Source organism: Epinephelus lanceolatus, chromosome 21 (assembly GCF_041903045.1).
Source record: "Epinephelus lanceolatus isolate andai-2023 chromosome 21, ASM4190304v1, whole genome shotgun sequence".
Lineage (NCBI taxonomy): Eukaryota > Metazoa > Chordata > Actinopteri > Perciformes > Serranidae > Epinephelus > Epinephelus lanceolatus.
The window spans coordinates 16,480,127-16,499,712 of NC_135754.1; the positions used below are offsets into that span (position 1 = coordinate 16,480,127).

Genomic DNA, 19,586 nt, shown 5'->3' on the forward strand with positions numbered 1-19,586 from the left:
TGAATGTCCCACTAAATACATATCTTCATCACAATTCTTCAATAACCAAATGTAAGCAACCCTCAGTATAAATCTCTGTTTCAGTAATGAGTTCATGTTAGAAACTGACTATCACCTGATATATCATGATTTTTTTTAACATCCAAATGTCATCATTAGTTTCGGCCCAAAATATCTAGCATTGGTTAGTCCCTGCTGAACAGTGTAAGACTTTTCACTTACAAGAACACCTAAATGTCCAGTTATTGTGCAATAAGCTTTTTCACAAAAGACATTTTTACTTGTAATAGTAAGAAATACACAGGTGTTACTAAAAACACTAACAATGGCTCTGTACCAATAAAGTTTTATATGGCAGTGAGCCAGCATGCAGAGTAGCAGCACCCTGAACCTGAAGCAGCTAAATGGGATTTAGCCATCATAAATTTTATTATTTATATCTGTGTGTTTTCTTCTGTGACATAGCAACATGTCTTCAATGAAAAAGGCCCATTGGGGAATTTAAAGGAATACTTCACCCACAAAATGACTACTTGTTTATCAGTTAGATATGTCATGTTACCTTGACGTTGTGAAGAAAACTTTATATTTTTTGCAAGCCTCGATGGAAAACGACAAATATCTTAATTTATTGATTGATTGGGGTCCACGTTTAACAACAGCAAAACTACATTAAACATGAGCTGTCACACAACTTGTGCAGTATAATCCAAGTCTCGTTTATCCAGTCATATGCTCAGCACTTCCCAAACACATGCATTTTCGCTAAAACCTTACCGTATAAAACTGAAGTAAAAGTGGAACCTATTTATGCTCCTCAAAGCTCTCTGCTAAGGTTTTTTCGTGAAAATGAATGTGTTTAGGAACTACTGAGCTTACAACTGGAATAATAAGACTTGGATTAAAGTGAATGAGTTGTGTGAGAGTTTGTAAATGGATATAGTTTTGTTGTTGTTGTTAAATCCCCAGTTAATCAATAAATCAATGTGGTTGCTGTTTTCCATGGAGGCATGTGAGAAAAACTAAGTTTTCTTCATGACTTCAAGGTCATGAAGAAAATCATGACTAACTGAAATACAGATGGTCATTTTGTGGGTGAAGTATTCCTTCAGTGTGTAAAAACATTAAGGTTTCCTCAGTTCTGAGGTAGTAGAGGAGTAGAGTAATAATGATCTCTTATTTGTTGTTACCCCATTGATCTGACAAAGTCAGCTGCAGGCTTCTTGCCCAGTTCAACAAGGCCAAAAGGCCCCTGGCCGCTGGTTGTTTGTGTGTCACAGTGATTAATTGATGAGCCTTCTTGAATAATTGGCCCGAGACCAGGAAGTCATCTGACTGTAGTGACTTCATTCTTGATCTCTCAGCTTTAACCACCCTCCATAGTGATGTATTACCTCAGCTATCACTTCATCTATTTGTTACTCATGCTTGTTTGTATTGGACTTTACATTTCAATACAGCCCACTCTCAACAAAAGAGATAAAAACATTTTTTTTTTCACAGTTAGTTTTTAATTGAATAATTTAAATGACTTTGAATTAAAATCAAAAGCCCAGTAGACATTTTGCTGGACATAGGAAGACTTCTACAGAGGTCAAAGGTTTTTCCAATCATCCCTTTAAGAGAAATACCAGTTTAATCATGAGCATCTGTGCTGAATAAAACAACAGAAATTAAATCATTGTAAAGTGAGACAAGAATCATATTTTTGCCTCTCAATAGTGATTTCATTGTAGTACTCTGATAAAAACAGATAAATATTGATTACTGTATTCTATCAAAAAGGAACTTTGTATAAAAATAAGCAGGTTTGTTCAGCCTGGCTGCTCCCTATTATAATTTTTATGTTACTATGCTTTTTACACTATAAACCTTTACACTTAGCTAAAACATTTGCGTGTATTTCTTTTTTAAGGGCTCAGGTGGGCAACATCAAAGCTAAAACAATCTATGAAAAAATTATTCAGTAGAAATGCTTCACTTTTTTTCTTTATACAACTTAGTAGGTGCAGAGGCAGGCTTCACACATCAGTGTATAGAACCTTCCCAGAAGGCAATGCGCATAATACATGTTTGGGGTTGGGTAAAGAACGCTTCACTTATTAGCCAAAAAAATGCTCCTTTTATTTTACTACATCCCACAATTTTCTAAAAAAGCAACATATAACCAAGAAATATCATAGAGTCAAGAATACCGCTAGACTTGAATGACTATAAGGAAAATATTAGTCATTGTGACCAACATAACAACCATTTTATGGTTCTCCTTTGTGTTTTCATGTTGTCGTTTTTATCCTTTAGGTTTCCTTTAACGCATTCGTAATTTTTTATGTGTGAAAGTTAACTAAAATTTTTCAACAGGGACATGACATCCACATTTTAGTGAGGTAATGGATAAACTGGACTTGATAAACAGTATTTTGTGACACAACATAAACATGTTGAGGTTTGAATGATAAACTCTCACTAAGAATCTAGAATAAGGGATCATTTTTAAATGCTATTGTCCATGCCAAAGAAAAAAGTTGTCATGCATTATAATTGTGTTTCTTAAACTACTTTATATAGTGATAGCAAATGATTGAATCTATAACTACAACTTAAATGTCAAGTTGATTTGGTTTTAACTTTTTATTGAACAAGGATTTGCTTTCAGTTATGGCATAATTTTAGTAATGATTGAAATCTGTAAAGAGACCATTTGTGAACTGGAGACTCAAACACCTTTTTGGAGTATGACTATCCATTTTTTGAGATCAGTCCAAACTGTTTTTGGAAGATTACCTTGGGAACAGTCACTTTAAAACTTAGTCTGAGCTACACTCATTACTTTGGTATCAAATCTGAGAAATCATATGCATACAAGTACAATGAAAACTAAAGACTGCAGGGTCATTCTCCTCACACTGTGCCTTTCACTTGTTATCTGTGAATCAAGAGTTATAAATATACCTGTTCAGTGCATTACAAGAGAATCAATAGGATTATGTTTACTAAAATGAATTAGGAAAGGTGTGCTTCAGTTTTTATTGCTTCTACTGGGACCTTAGTCCAGTGTCTTAACTCATTGTAGCAAATTGCTATAATGCATCTAGCTGTCTACACTTGTTTACAGCTGTTTGTAAATGCCAAGGAATCAATATGAGGGGTGACGGAAGAAGCTGTTTTCTCTTTGTTTTACTGTTGCTCGTCATGTTTAGCAGGTTTTTAGCCAAAATTAGTCTTACACACATTCATTTTATTCGTAAGAGAATACATTTATCATATAGAAATGAAATTATATTTTTTCATTGGTCTTAAACCCAGGTAAAATTTGATGTTTGATGCTGACTCTGTTATTAATAATATAAAGAGCAGTTAAATTTACCCACTGCTGATTTAAAATGAATAGAAATGTAGGGCCAGCTAATGAAAGTTGAATAATATGTTTGGACTATTCTAACCTTATTAGCATAATGCAAAGTGTTGTAGACACATTTGCCCTTATGATGCTTCGTGTAGCTGTTGGATGGTCAGAAATAATTCTCATTCTTGCATTCATCCTGTGTGCATTTTATTGGTTTTAGTGGTGTGTTAAATTTTGACTATCAATTTAATTTAACTCTCATCAAATAGATTTGATAAACATTACAGCTACTCTTAGAAATTGAGTTTATGTATTTTATTTCAGGCTAAAAGCATTAGGTCATAACATAACTTTATCTCACACAGAACTCAATAGGATTTCTGTCCCCTCATACTATTAACAATATGCATAGATTAATTTTTAAAGAGGACAAAAACAAATGTGATCAATTAATGCCAGTTTGTTACTGCCTGTACAGAATGAAAGAAAACGTGGTAGTGACTACCAGCATACAGTTTTTAGTTCAGCTTAGTTTATTAGATCATTCTTCAAGTTGTGAAATTAAAAGTAAGCTTTAAGGTGCAGTTATTTGTTGGATTACAAATTGCTGATATTTGGTTAATTTCATCAATACAAACTTGGATATTGCAACCTGTATCTTGCAAAAAAATACATCTTTTGAAACTACAAAATGTGTACTTAAGACGGGTGTGCACCATTTGTGCTTTTGTTTTACCTGATTACTTATCGATTGTACATGACTTGATATGGGTAGGCCAGTGCAGCCAAATCATGGCGTTGGTGGCTTGTGAGATGTCTGTTTTAAGATAAGATTAAAATATGAGGCATTAAGAGATTATAAATAGAGCCTTTCTCTTTAAAATTTAATTTCTTTTCAACAGATTCCCTTATGTGCTTCATAGTGCAATCAATTTTGCCTACTCTCCCTACACTGGTAGATTTTCGGATCTAAAATGAAGGTGTTGAATTATGTTGTTCTCAGTGGCTCACGGTCAGATGTTTCATCACGGCTCATTGCATCTGAATGCTGCAGTGCACGAATTTTCAATGTGTCACTGAACGCAAGTCCAGCAGATTACAGCAATGCGAGGGGAGCTTAACAGAAGCCTTGTAACACTATTATTTGTGCCCAAGAGCAAGTTGAAATAGCAACTCCTATTCTTTAGAGGGGTTTTTGGAAACTGATACTGCACACAAAACATAACTTACCTAAGCAATGTATTTACACCTAAGATTTGATTATAAGGTTCTGTCATAATAGGTTTTGATGCACTATCATTGAACACTCTTAACTCAAAATGACCATGTGAAAAAAGATTCAAGTTTCCATTAAGGAAGAAGGTCTTTCCCTAGCCTTTTCCTTGATTGTAGACATTCCTTACCACAATTTTCTAAGCTATGTACTGCTTTTCCCCATTCCTTCCAGTTAAGTCCCTTTTTACTGTTGACATATTTCTTTCCCCATCTTTCACAGTAGTCAGCTTTTCCTATGGCACTTTGCATTGTTCTGCATTTTTACCCTTGGATAAAGTTATTGAAAGTTGACCCAGGGTCAGTGGGTAGAGGTCATATTTCCGACTCTCTACGATATGACCTTTGATCCAGTGCCCTGGTGGCCTGTAAGCGTTCAAACTCATGTCGGCTGTTCCGGTCTGGACTGAGGTTTGCCAGTGCCCTGCTCCCACCACCTACATCCTCCTCCTCATCATCACGGCTTAGGAAGGCCAGCTCATTTTCATAGCAGAAGGAGTTAGAGCTAGGGACTAAAAACTTGTTCTCCACCATGTCCTTGGCACTGCAGCGGGGGGTGGACGGCACCTCGTAGGTTTTGTGAAAGTGAGAGTAATCCACCTTGTACAGGTTCTTCTCCTCGAACAAGACTGGCTCGAAACGGTGACCCCATAGGACCTCAGAGGCCAAGTAGGAGCTGCGAGCCTGTGTGGTCATGGCGGTCGCTTCAACCATTCCCTCCAAGATGACGACAATCTCGAAGTCTGCTGTCTCCAAGTCCTGTTTGCTGATCCCAAAAAGGGGGCTCTCCTCATCGATCTCATGGAGAATAGTGATGGGTGATACCAAGAAAATCCTGTCCAGACCTTTATCAAAACCCACATTAATATCTATCTGGTCTAGAGGAATATATTCCCCCTCGTCAGTGATCCGAGGTTTGATGAGCTGCGCCCTGACATGGGCCTCTACAATGTGGCTCTTGCGAAGGTTCCCTACTCTCCACATGAGGCACAGCTTTCCATCCCGCATGGCAATGACAGCATTGTGGCTAAACAACAGTGTTTGTGCTCGCTTCTTAGGCCTCGCCATCTTGGCCATGATGGCGCCAATCATAAAGCAGTCAATGATGCAGCCCACTATGGACTGGAAGACCACCATGAAGACAGCCACTGGGCACTCTTCAGTCACACAGCGATAGCCATAGCCTATGGTAGACTGTGTTTCAATAGAGAACAGAAAGGCAGCCACAAATCCATTGACTTGTAGGACACATGGAGTGAAGTTGTCATCTCCGGCAGGGTTATCCAGATCTCCATGCAGCAAAGCAATGACCCAAAAGGCTAAGCCAAAGGCCAGCCAGGAGACAACAAACACAAGAGTGAAGACTACCAGCATCCATCGCCAGCGAATATCGACACATGTGGTGAAGATGTCTGCCATGTAGCGCTGCGACTTCTCTTCCATATTGGCAAACTGCACATTGCACTGGCCATTCTTTTTGACAAAGCGGTTGCGGCACTTGCGGCGTGTGTGGATCTTGCCATTGCCAAAGCCGTTCATGCCATGCATGGTAGTGAGGCGGAGGCCCTCTTCCTCAGATGACACAATGCTGTAGCGGTTGATCCTTCCCACACTCATGCTCCCGGCGGCGCCTCCAGCTGCAGGGTCAGTGCAGAAGGGCAGGCCCAGAGTGATCGAGGCCCCTCACAGCTTGATCACTGGCTAAGCTGCATTTTAGTGAGTCATAGACAGGGAGCTGGGTGGGAGCCTTGTGCTTTAATCCAATCCCTGCAGAAAATATCAGGAGAGGAGAACAATGTGAGCGTCTTTCTGTGACATATTGGTCAAATCACATCATACCTGTGTATAAAACATCACCAAAGAACCAACCATGAAAGCTTTTAGTGACTGAATGACAAAAACATTGTAAACATACAGAATACTCAAATAGTTTTGCTTCTGGCCCAAAAGAAAGCCATTGATATTAACAGGTGAGCTGAGCTGTCTATCTGTTAATGTCCAAATGACAAATTCGCTATAATCATGTACAGTTTTTTATGTGTTCCACTTATTAGAATAAAAATAAATGTTCTTTTGTTATCATATATTCTGGACAAACCTGCATCAAATTAGCTAGATTTTGATTTTTGATATAGACTGGTTATTTTACTATATTTGAGGTATACTATGCAGGAATTGTCAGGTAGTGTTGGAAGTGGAAGCGAACCCCAGCTTTGTCCACTTGGCATTTTGTCCACAATTTTGCGTACTGACTATGGTCTGGCACCTGGTCGCTACCTTTTTATAAAGACCCGACCTCAAGTGCACATTGTGTCCAAGGAAAAGGGAGCGTCTCTAGTGGGTTATAAGTGATGATTGAGAGGGATTGCTTTTGTATGGGTTTGTACATCAGTTTTCAGGAAAATCCTTCATAGTATATCTTCAATATTTTGTTATATAACTGTAAGGTTTCCCATGAACTAATGCAGTAACAGTCAGTCTACCGGAGAACAGCTCCTGATAAGTTTGTCCTCCTGCAAACTCTGATAACGAATATAATAGAAAACAATAGCGATGATAATAATTGTGTAAAAAAGGTTTACAAAATGTTAAACATTGTTATGTTTGACGACATTCCCCCAGTCCTATCTCCCATTATGAGGTACGTAGTGTTATTTGTAATACTGGTTACTTCAGTTCACTCTCCTTCTCCTCGGCATCTCGCTCTCTTTAAACATCACGACTCAAAATCCAATTGGCCCTCACTGAAGGGTCCTCATGTCTTTTGATGTCGGCTGGGTAAGTGAAGAGCTGGCCTCACAGCAGATCCACTTCTGTCACATGGCATTTCCTGTGCTTTTCTCTTTTCAAATTATAAAGAAAGTTGGCAGTGGAGACAAACGAAGTCATCACCTACCAAATGTTTATTATTCTGTAATGAAGGAATTGACCACCATGCGAGCTGCTACTAATATCTGGTTAGGTGTTGAGGAAGTCTGTTACATTTTAGGCCTACCAGTGTTAGGGAAGGCCAACACATGTGAGTTTTCAGCACATCTTGGTTGTATTTTTTGTTTTTCAGCAGTATGCCATGCAGTCATCACACATCCAACAAACAATCTGCGCTCTTCTCTTTCTTTCAAGTTTGCCATCGTACTTTTACTACAATACTTTTTTAGGAAGAAGAGAAGGTTGTGTGTGTGTGTATCTAAACATACTCCGAGGGGAATTTTATGTGTGCCACTGATTCCATGGATATGCAATTTCAGATGCTGCATACAGGGATGGAGGGTGAAGGACTATTTTTTTGGCCCCATTCTGTACAATTTGCAGTGTTATTAATCATGTTGTGAGGATGCAGTTAATTTATAGCACCTTCCCATGGTGCTCCATACAAGTAGATAGGTAGATTTCTCCCCTGTGCAATGCCCTGTATTATATAAATTGTAATTACATACTGCAACTGTAGCTTACAAGAATAGTACAAGATTTTACACATACACCACACTTGATAATGTACGTGTGTTAATGTATGTGTCAGAATGTTAGGTCGTAATGTAATTCATCTGCAGTATGTCAGTAAGGTTGTCAAATCACTGTCTTGGTCAGGCAGCAGATAACCTGGACACTGCGCTGGATGTTGAGCCTCAGGGTCAAGGAGTTTTTCCCATGGGGGGTGGACTGAGGCCCCTCTGGGTGCAGACAGCTTTTATCGCCTGGCCACATCCATTCTGTGACTGCTGGCCCGATTTGGCCCCTGAAGACTTGACAGTTCACTCATGTGCGTTCCCAAATCCCTGGTGCCCTGCTGTCTGCCACACACTCACACTCATTCCATCCTCAATCACACTCTTTCAGGTGGAAGTTCTCCCGATCTGGAGCCAGATTACCTCATGCACAGTCTTAAAATTGTCCCTTAGGGGTCAAACACATACCTGTATAGGGAAAACATACTGTAGCTAAAATGTTATGTTCTATTTTTATACTTCCAAAGGCTCTTTTTTTCCTTTTGACAATATCACACAACATTCCCCAAAGAGCACAGCTGTTGATGCTAAAAATAGTAATCCTACCACTCATCTCAAATATGTGAATCTGTAAATTAACAACCAAACTGGGTTGTCTCATCCTTTCTAATTGTATCTAGCGCTTGACTTTTACACAGACAATTTAATTTAGGCATGTTTGTGCTTCTTGGCTCACCCATGTTAGCGGCAGTTGGGCTTGGCAGTATGGCATAGTAACCACACTGACTGCATTATATAATTGAGATAAATCTTGAGCTTGAACATCGTCTCAGCATTTCACGTTATACATCTTGGTCTCAACATTACACGCATGACCTGAGCAGCCCTACATGGTGCGCAGTCTCTCGTATCATACAGTTGCTGTACAGTGTCAGGTGTCCAGTAAATTGGTCAAATGAAAGTAAAAACCCTCCCTGCGTCCTTGGAGTCATTAGATAAGTGCCTTAGAGTCTCAACCCATGCAGAAAGCCTTTGCTGTAGCTACACTGAAAGCTCTTTAGATCAGATTGTCCCCCTGAGTGGTTGTGCATAAGGTTGTGAGTGTACATGGTGCTTAAAGATTATTTTTTTCACTAGCTCTTTGATTTGGAGTCTTTACCATGCCATAAAGTTTGACATTAGATTAAGCAACTGCTGGTTACAGCTGAATAGCTATGAATTTTAATGCCTTAATTCAAATGAACTAGAATTTAAAGAGGCAATCAGCAGTTCTTTGGCCATTACAAATAGAGCATACTCACGTGTAATTAAAAAGCTGGTTATATAGATTAAATATAAGCATTTTTTACTGCTTTTTATTTTGCTTCCGTGCTGTTTTTATGAACCTGTAATGGTATAGACTTAGAACCTGCTATTACCCACAAATTATTTTATTTTATTAAACACAGAAACAAACAAAAGACAGCAACTACATATAGGCTCACTGCTGATGTTAAAGGTCTGTATATATAGTTGTTATCTAGTCCTTGCAGTAAGAGACATGTCAGTCAGTGTAGAAGTGATAGCAGGCTTCATTCTGGGTTTCGGGGAATCGTGGTGGTGTTGGTTTAAACTTCTTGTTTATTTTGGGATCACAGATTGCGCCTTTAATACCGAACTACCATGCAAGTCTTGTCCTGTAAGCTGCGTGAAAGGACAGTTCAGAGGGAGGCCCTCAGTAGTGTTTTGGTGTATTCATACTGCTACCTCGCTTGCAGTTAAAATACTTTGGGTTTATAATGCATGCATCTTTGATTCATAAGGCAGGACACGGAAAGTGATTTCCACTAAGCCAGTAATTTTATGAATAACCTTTTGTGACCTTGTCTGCTGTGTGTGTGTTCTTGGGGATTTGAGAGGAGTGACTAGGGGAGACGATAAGCTTGCAGCTGATTAGGCTGAATAGAATGAATAATTGGATGTGCAAAATAATAGAAGGGATTGGGAGGGACAATGAGGTGTAGTGGGAGAGGGTACTTCATCTCAAGACAAGCATGCAGGAAACTGAGCTCAACCACTACGATCCCGGCCCACCTCCCAAGGCCATTGTGAAGGAAGAGCCGAGGCTCAGGTGTCATTGTATTTTCCTATAGCTCACCACGCGGAACTCATCGTGTCTCAAGTAACCCACAGGTATTTTCCTATAGAAAGTAACACCACTTTACCATGCAGAGATGTTGTCTGATTGACAGTATGTTATACAAACTAGCTTACATCTTTTTATGTTGTCTTGAAATCTAATGCAATGATTGGAGGCACTTTGCCATTTGGAAGGCTGTTCATGGATGAACTGCTAGACAACAGTCAAAGCCAGTATAAGTTAGAACCAGAGAGTAACCATTGCTGGAAGCTGTTAGACTCGGTATGTAGGCCATCCCATATGCTGAGATGCCATTTCAGGTGGTTGTTGAGAGAAGTGGTACAGAGAGGTCTACATTGTTATGACAGCTGGTATATTATATGCAAGTAGAACAGAAATCTGTAGGTTTTTTTGCTAGCTGCACCTGTAGCTTTTCCACCGTTCAAACACCTGGTTCCCATTGATTGATCATTCCCACATGTGAGCTTCTCTCTGGGCTTTTTTGATCTTTATGTGTGCAGTTTTTTAATTACTTGTGCCCATTCACTAAGGCTGAATCACCCATATTAAACCTGAACTCTGTAATCTCCAATTTTAAGTGACACCTGTTGGTTAGGGCACACAAGCTTAGATATACCACTTTTAATACAGTACTGCTAGTTAACACATACATTATGTCATACAAGGAGATGCATAAGCTGTAGCTTGGGTCATGTGTTTGATATGATATTGTACCGTTTTTGGGGCAGTGTTATATTTTATGTTTTCAGTGTCATACTGCATGCTAAATATCCCTTTTGAATAATAAAAGTGAATCAAACTGAGCTAAACTGAGATGAAAAGCAGGATGAGGTCATTGAACTGTCAGGCAACGCTGCATAATCGTCGTTCTCTTCATCCTCTGTCTCTTTTGTAGCCTCACATCAGTGGTTTCTTTATACACTGATAGAAAAGTACAGAACCTGAAGCATCACATTTATCCATCAGTAAATGCCCATATCTGTCCTCCAGTGATTTGATGCTAAAGTACATGCTATGGTTAGTTATGTGATATCTCATTCCCAGGAAACTAGGTGCCTAAAACATAATGAAGTGGTAACTAGTGCATTTGTTATTAAGTTGTTTGTCGAAGTTGAAAGATGTAATGCAGAATTAGTGTGTTTACATTGAAGGAATTTGTGGTTCTACCGGTCACATGATCAAGATCTAAAACTAATTATGATTATAGTCTTTTGAATGTTTTTCTAAGCAAATTAATTTCATTTCCATCAACATTTGATCCATCAAATCTAAAAATTAATCACAAAAACGTTATCACAGTTCACCAGATTTGACGGCGATATCCTAAAATTGCCTTTTTTGTCTGATTCGTGGTCAAAAAAATCTATTCAGTTTACAATGATCAGAGACATAAAAGAAACAGCAACTCTCCTTTTTTTTATTATTACTTAAAAGTACTTTGATTATTAATCTGTCATAAATTGTCTTGTCATTTATGCCAATTATTTTTTCTGTGGACTCAATCATTGATTATTTGATCATTTCAGCAGGACTATTTTCATGCAGTGTAATGCATTTATATGCCCTGCTTCTGCTCTTCCTCTCCTGTCTTAGTGAGCAAGCTCTGATAAGGATCGAGACAATGCACAGATGAATCCCACATTATTGTAGACTCAAACTTCATTGGCTGTTAACAATCAAAAATTGTGATCTTGGTTTGCCTTTTAGTTTAATTTCAGGATTTGTTTTTTGTTTATATGCTTGTTTTGACCCTTTGGGAACTGGGAGCCTGTTGATGTCACAGCCTGATATCGACAGACATGGCCTTCTTGGGCATTTCAAAATCTGAGCCAAAGACTGAAGCATGAGAGGTGAAGAAGCCAACATAAATTAAAGTACTGGGTTATTCTGCATTATACAGAACAGCTTCTGCTGAAGTTAAGTTATATACTGTGGAGCTGTACACATCATTTACTGTTATGGCTCTGTATTACAGCTCATTTGATTTAAAATGAAACAGTGAGACTGCAGCAATGACTTTTACCTTTTTTGTGGTGTTTGCATTCTCATCATATGGATAGTTGTGGAATCTCACAGTTTTAGGGGACAATGTGTGTTTGGACAAGAAGATTAACTAAAAAGTCATCATATATAAATTTGTTTGCAATCAGTGTTATATTCAAAATGACTTTAACACCTATTTTATTTATGAATCAATTGCATTCAATGTCTTATTTTAATGGGGTGACTGTGGATGTGCTCCAAGGTACTGCTTGAAAGTGCACACTGCCTTCCAGTGCTACTTTTATAACACCACAGACCAGTGACATCTGACAAACACTGATGTGACAAGCAGGCTGCAAGTTTGAGGTGAAGTTTTCTGTCCTTCTCTTACCTTTATTTCTACCTGTCCTCACCCTGGCTGCAGAAGTAAAAGGTGGTATCTTCTCTCCCAGTGTCCCTGTTAACCAAACTGAGGCATTCTCTGCATCTGCCACCGCAGCTGCTCCTTCTTTGTGTGTTACTCTAATACTGGAAAAAAACACTCCATCATCTTCAGCACAAAGCACAGACCCCCTTTGAATTTCTTCATCCTTCCTTGGTCTCTTGTCCGTCTCTTTTTTTAGGTGCAATTGCGAGCAGTGATGACACACAGTTCTGACCAGCCTGAATCACACCAGAACCTCGGGCCAGACCACTTTTACTCAGTCAGTGCCGGATATGTAAAACAGGTATGAAACGTTAAACGAGGATTATCCCAGTGACATTTAAGGTTTTTGTATCTCCATCTTCTGAGGCAGTTTCTTCATCTGGTCTTCTGCTCATCCTTCATCTTCACAAACATGAGGTCTTTCCATAAAACTGTACCATACTCCCTTACTGCTTATTAACTGAACAGCTCTCTGTATCAATCTTTTGCAATCTGATCTAGTTGGACTGCTGCTCTCTCCCTCTCTCTCTCTCTTTCTCACTCTCACCCTCTCTCTCCCTCTGACTATTTCTTCGCTCCCTCTCTCTTCCTCCCTCTCTCCTCTCTGTCTCTCGCTCCCTCCCTCCCTCCAGTGGTGTCACAGAAGCTGCCATTTGCAGCCTCCCTCCTCTCTCTCTTGTCTCCTCCCCTCCTCTTGTTCTCTCCCTCCCTCCCACATCATGGCACTACCAGTTGACAGCAACTTGATGCACAGACGTATCATTCAGAAAACACAGGCAGACAATCCACCATTGTATTTGATCAGATGTTAATCAGAAGTAAATGGAAGCAGCATTATGAAGATAAAAAGGCTTTCACAATGACTCCCCACATAAAATGAACAGCCCAGAGTTTGCTGCCTTTTTAGTCCATCTGTTCTGCTTTTACAATGAGATAAGACAATGAGTTATCCCACCATTTACCTTCAAAGAAAAGAGCTGATTAATGGAAGGTTATTCATTTGGAGTAGAGCAAATTCATCTGGCCTTTGCAGCATCAGGTGAGAATATTAATCTTTGCACAGCTGAGACATGACCGGGACAAATCTTAGACCCCGTTTCCACCAAACACTTTCGATATGGTACCTTTGGATCCAAAAATAACCCTTCAGCATGTTACCTAGACTCTAGCATTTCCACCACAAACAGTACTCTTAAATGTGGGTGGAGTTATTGTCACTCACTGCTCCGTCCAGTACCTACTGTATTTCCTCATCACCGGTGACACAGATGGAAGTCTGCACCTCATTTATCGTCCACAGAACGAGGCTGCACACCGACATTTTCAGGACAAAATAGTCTCTCTCCATTGGATATTTAGAAATAGCAGGTTTGTGCATGTAGTCCTTCTCAGGCAAGTTTGGGGGTTAAGTGCTAGGTACCCCAACAGAGGGGTGACCAAAAATGGGGACAGTACAGAACGATTCTATTGGTACCATCCACAACTTTTCACAGTGGAAACAGAAAAAAAAGTGTACCGAACTGAACTGAACCATACCGTACTGCTCCATGGAAACAGGGCTTTGATGTATCTATTTGACTTGCGATACCCTGCCACCTTAATGAAAAATGCTATGGGTGCTGGACAGTGCAGAGTGTGTATCAATACATGATGCTGCTGGGTGCTGTGTCTCGGTGCAGAGTGATGCCTTTCACGCTTGTCACTGAAGACTAATCAACAACGTTTGACCCCAGGATGTATGTGTGTGCTTGTGTGCATGTGTGTTGGACAATATGGCAGTCTCGCCACACCAGGACTCCCGTGTCAGGGGAATTGAAACTGATGTATGCCAATCACTTCGTTAGTCAGCTCTCATATTTCATCATAATCCGTAACACTGCTCTACTTATGAAGTCTTCTAGGAAAACACAGTTGACTCCAAAGGATGAGTTGTTTTCAGTGTTGACACAGGACTATTGTCACTGGTGTCACTGTGCATGTATCTCTGAAAAACTCCTCAGTGTCCCTGTTTTTTTTTTTTTTTTTGCCCTCAGTTATTTTGGAGAGCAAGCTGTAGCCGTTTCTGCATCGCCACCACTGTTGAGTACATCACCGTTACCCTTGACAGCTTCAAAGTGTGACATTATCCTCAGAGCTGAGTGCCTGCTTCCCTTTTCTCACATCTTTTCAGAGAGCCAGTCATCAGTCAAATGCTAAAAGAGATGACAATTAGTAAGGGGAGGGTGGTTGGGTGGTGGGGGGTGAAAGAGTGAGAAGTTTCTAAATACAGCCATACTGGCTCAGCCCCAGCTTTATCACTAATGATTCATCAGAGCAGGAACCCTCTCTCTCTTTTTTTTGGCTCTTTCTCTCTCTGTGCTCCTATTCTTTCTCCCTCGCAGCCTCTGATTTCAGACTTCTGAGGGTGATTTGCAATAGCCTGTGTGTGATCATCACCAGGCTATTGTGTTTGGCAGAGGACGTCAACTAATGGAGCTCAAAGCGTCCTTTTAGAGTGCCTCTTGGTCTGTGTCGGCAACAGGTACTGTACCCGGTCCTGCATAATGTAAGGCTTTGACGATGTGGTACTGCAAGCCTGGAGAACAGTAGATCACAAGGTTCACACATCCAGACTGTAAACCTTGTTATGTAACTGCACCATAATCACAGGTGGCAGCTCACATATCCTTTGCATGTGTGTGTCTAAATGAGAGGGTTTTGCCTCCCAGTGAGATGGCTAAGTGGGATTCGCTGCCGCTTCCATGGCTACAGGTATAACGCATTTTTACTATTTTCAGACCACTAAGAACTGGTAGAAATGAAGCAAAGAAAGAGACAAGAAGGAGGGAGGCGGCCGGTCAACCAAAGGCTTTGGCAGTACCAAGGCCATTGTAAACATGACTCATCAGAGAAAGAGTGCATTGGAAAAATGGAGATGATAAGCAACAGTTAAAGAGATAATATAGGAACTGAATCTTCAATCTTGAACGGGTAAATTTTGAATCATTGCATACGCACAAATGAGTTTTAAACTTCATTCAAGACATAATACAGGGTTCAGAGTTCATGTTTTTTTCATCCCCCTGGTCGTGGGTTAAGCAGAGTCAGAAATCTACTTGCTCTAAGTCAGCTTTTACATGCCCCTATCTGTCAAATAACAACCAAGAATAAATGTAATTGTCATGTTGTGACATTTTCAGAAACTTGATGAGGCTTTGATATATGACCTAGTTCTACTCGTGGCAAACTGTGCATTACATAGTTGAGATTTTCACCCACATCCTCTAATGCGACTCTCAACAGAGATGAGAAGGAAGTGTGTTGGCTCACTCCTTGGCAACTTCCTTTATTAGTTCCAAAGAAAGTGATGTGTTTAATTCTGTTTTTCCACTTGTCCGATCAGGCAAGTTATGCTAGATTTACTAGCCTGATTTGCCATTTTCCTTGCCCAGGTCAATCGGACAATCCTTATCTTTGAGCCCTGTCATATATGGAGCTGGGCTTGATTGGCTTCACTCACTAAACATGTAATACATCCAGCTATTTTAAGGATTTGAACTGAAATGCCCCCATGTAGTGCAGTACTGTGACTTCTCTGCCTGTGAGGAAAAATAATTAAAATAATCAACAAAGAAACTCAAAAAGAACTGATTTATTGATGTGTAAAAACATCACAAAGCAAATTGTTCAACACTTACCCATGGTGATACTGAAAAAAAATCACAAAAACAGATTTATATGGGACGTGTAAAAAACAGATTTAATGTGAAAATGTCACACTGAGGTCTTAAACAGCAGCTGAGCAGAGAAAATGAAAAAAAAAAATAGCCGAGATCTCTTTGCTGCTGCCAGTCGTATGCAGCAAGGTGTAATTTGCATTAATCAGAAGGGCCCTAAGAATAAACTTTTCACAATCATTCTGGTGATAGTGATTGTGGCATTTCATCTTTTACAATGACACGAGCCTAAGGCAGACACTGCACAGGAGCGCTATTGAGTTATTGCTGCTGACAGCTGGATATCTCTCCATCATAATCAGGAATATCATCTAAAGGATTCTGATGCACAAAGGGAAATACATATAATATATATTTGCTGTATTTGCAATGTGCAATGCTTGAAGTAAATTAAATCAGCATGTGCACTTTCCTAATTTAGGTAAAGATTAATTTGGGGAGTTTTTGAAAGTGATAGATTTGCCCAATAGATTGGATGTCGCTTTTCAAAATGAACAAAACTCCTACTTCATCTATTACACCTTATTAAAAATGGTTAATGAATTTGTATTGGAGTAATTATTAAATGAAAACTACCCTCTTTCATTTTGATTCTTCATCTACACACTGTCATTGAACTTTCCTCTGTCTTTTACCTCTCATCTTAACAAGTCATTTTATCCCACATTAATGTGTCTCTATATTGTGTGGAAGCCCGGAAAGAGCTCTGAACTTTCCCTCCCTCCCTCCCTCCCTGCTCGGCTTGTCACGAAGCACCCCAATTACATTATTCTCCGAGACTCCTGTCTGATGCAGCTATTTCAGGCGTTGGAGCCATTCCTGTTCATTTCATTTTTGCAACTTCATTTCTTGTCAGCAGGGATTAGGAAAGTGATATTACTGTACTCACACTAGCTGGAATAGTTGTGAAAAGGCCTTCTTGTTCTTAGGCCCAGCTGGCTGTTGTTTAGTGTGGCGGTGGAGTGTGTGTGCGTGTTGGGGGGGTTGATTCACTGTTGGACAGTGTGGAAATAACAACTTACACAAACTTAAAAACTACCCAGAGTAATTTGTTTTTATGAAAGTTTATGTTTCTTCATTTCTTCATTGTTTTCATATCAGTGCTGTACTAGTGCCACATTAAATGATTTTACATAGAATATGATGTTCTCATGAACACATTTAAGAAAGGAAAATGGTGTGTTTATCAGAAATAATTTGAGACAAACATTATAAGGTAATCAATGTACACACTGTTACAATGTCTACATATAAACCCACATACGTGCATGAGTGTGATGCAGGTTAATGGTCTGCCGTAGTTTCATATACTTTACTGTTCAGCCATAAAGTGAGGACTGATAGGGCATATAAAGAGTTTGTGGGGTTGAGCTCACTGAAAAATGCCTTAAAACAAATCCTGCATATATTTTCACACAGGTGTGTGTTCACAAAATAAATCTTAAAAGTATTGATTAGATGTTTACCCTTCAGTTTTTGGTCTTGTTCGTTTGTGATTTTCTTTGCACACGCTGCATCTTTGTTTGTCAAACATGCCTCTATTAAACCCAGACCTTCTGACACTATCACCAGCATGTAGTTGCTAAACATTAAAGGGACAGTTCACCCTAAAATCAAAAATACATATTTTTCCTCTTACCTTTATCAGTCTAGATAGTTTTGGTGTATGTTGCCGAATGTTGCCGATGTCTGCCTTCTCTCTAATATAGTGGAACTAGATGATACTCGATTTGTGGTGCTCAAAGCGCCAAAAACTATGACCCAGTTACCAAACTACACCCGCCAACCCTATCACAGTGCAGAAAGAAGCGTACATCTTAATTTGATAGCTAATCAAGCACCACTGAGCCTGTTAATATCACAGCTCAACTGAGACATCATTAATGTTTACATCTTGCACTGTCACTGACAGGCCTCTCATCCATGAGTAGATGCACACTTCCTTCTGCACGGTGACACGGTTGGCGGGTGTAGTTTGGTTGAAAGAAAATAGTTCCTGCATGTAACTGCTCACACCAAGTCTCTACAGCAAACTATCTAGATTGATAAATAGCACTGCAAGTAAGAGTAAAAATCTGTATTTTTTAAATTTGGGGTGAACTGTCACTTAGACAGCAATAGGAAATAGAATAATAATCCTTCAACAAGTTTGTTTGCCAGACCCACAACTGATTACTAGCCAGGTTTGATATTGTTGAGAGGGATTAGTTCAAGAAAACAACACAATAGTAAGACATTTCACAACACCAACTGCACTATCACATTCACAGGAGCTGTGACTGCATGTGAAGACAGAGACCATTAATGCTTTTACATAATGACTGCTACAGCTGCACTTAACATCCCTCTTTCTTTCCCTGTCACTCAGGGTGGCCGGCGCTACTTTGAGTCCAGGAAATGGACAATGCTGGAGGTCTGATCTGATGTCTATTCTTACTACCCTCCATAACATCACTCTTATCTAACACTTCAATTGACCACTCACTGTGAGCACTTGGCCAGTTTTTCCTCCAATCTGCTATGACTTAGGTAATTAGCTTACCAAGAAATAACTAGCATTGTCTGTCATTTGCTCCCAGGTATTCATTAAAATTGTATATCAGAGCACCAACAGTTTGACCTTGGTCTAAATTAATGCTCCAATTACTAATTGGGAACCATAGCAGTAATTGTGTACCTGGTCGCTACCTTTTTATAGAGTCCCGACCTCACATGCGAACTGCTATTGACTGGATGCTGCATGCCCAGGAATACCCTGAACATCAATACGTTGTCATCCCAACTCATCAAATATCACTGCTTTGTCAGTGGATATTCACATCTACATATGACACACATGCTTTTAAAGTATACTTCTGTTGTCAAAGGAAATGTACAGTTTCAGCTCGTTAGATGCATAATGTATTTTTCAAAATAAACTTAGGTTGGTAAAACCCTGTATTTATGGTCATATCCTAGTGCAACAAAAGCACATGGTTAGGTTTACGGAAAAAACATCATGGTTTAGCTCAACATTCACAGTGTACGGTGGCCTCCCATGTAAAAGTCTACACTTGCCACATCAAAAGCCTATTTATCATTAATATTAATTTCCACATTTGATTGATTTCTTTACTTGTGTAAACTTACTTTAGCTAATATTTACTTTATTGGTTCTTATAATAATCACAAACCTGTGTGGACTTTGAGCAATCAATAAAAGGTAAAAGTGGGTAATTTATAGAAAACTGCTATGAAGCATTGACTTTACATCTCA

General features: G+C 39.5%; 1 protein-coding gene across 1 annotated transcript; it reads right to left on the reverse strand.

Moving 5' to 3' along the window:
* Positions 1-4,807: 4,807 nt before the first annotated feature.
* Positions 4,808-12,820, reverse strand: kcnj12a (potassium inwardly rectifying channel subfamily J member 12a). Its single transcript, XM_033610862.2, has 2 exons — positions 12,579-12,820; positions 4,808-6,385 (listed from the first exon to the last, which is right to left on the reverse strand). Exon 2 carries the CDS (start codon positions 6,233-6,235, stop codon positions 4,934-4,936), a length of 1,302 nt encoding a protein of 433 aa, XP_033466753.1. The 5' UTR covers positions 6,236-6,385; positions 12,579-12,820; the 3' UTR covers positions 4,808-4,933.
* Between the last annotated feature and the right edge of the window lie 6,766 nt (positions 12,821-19,586).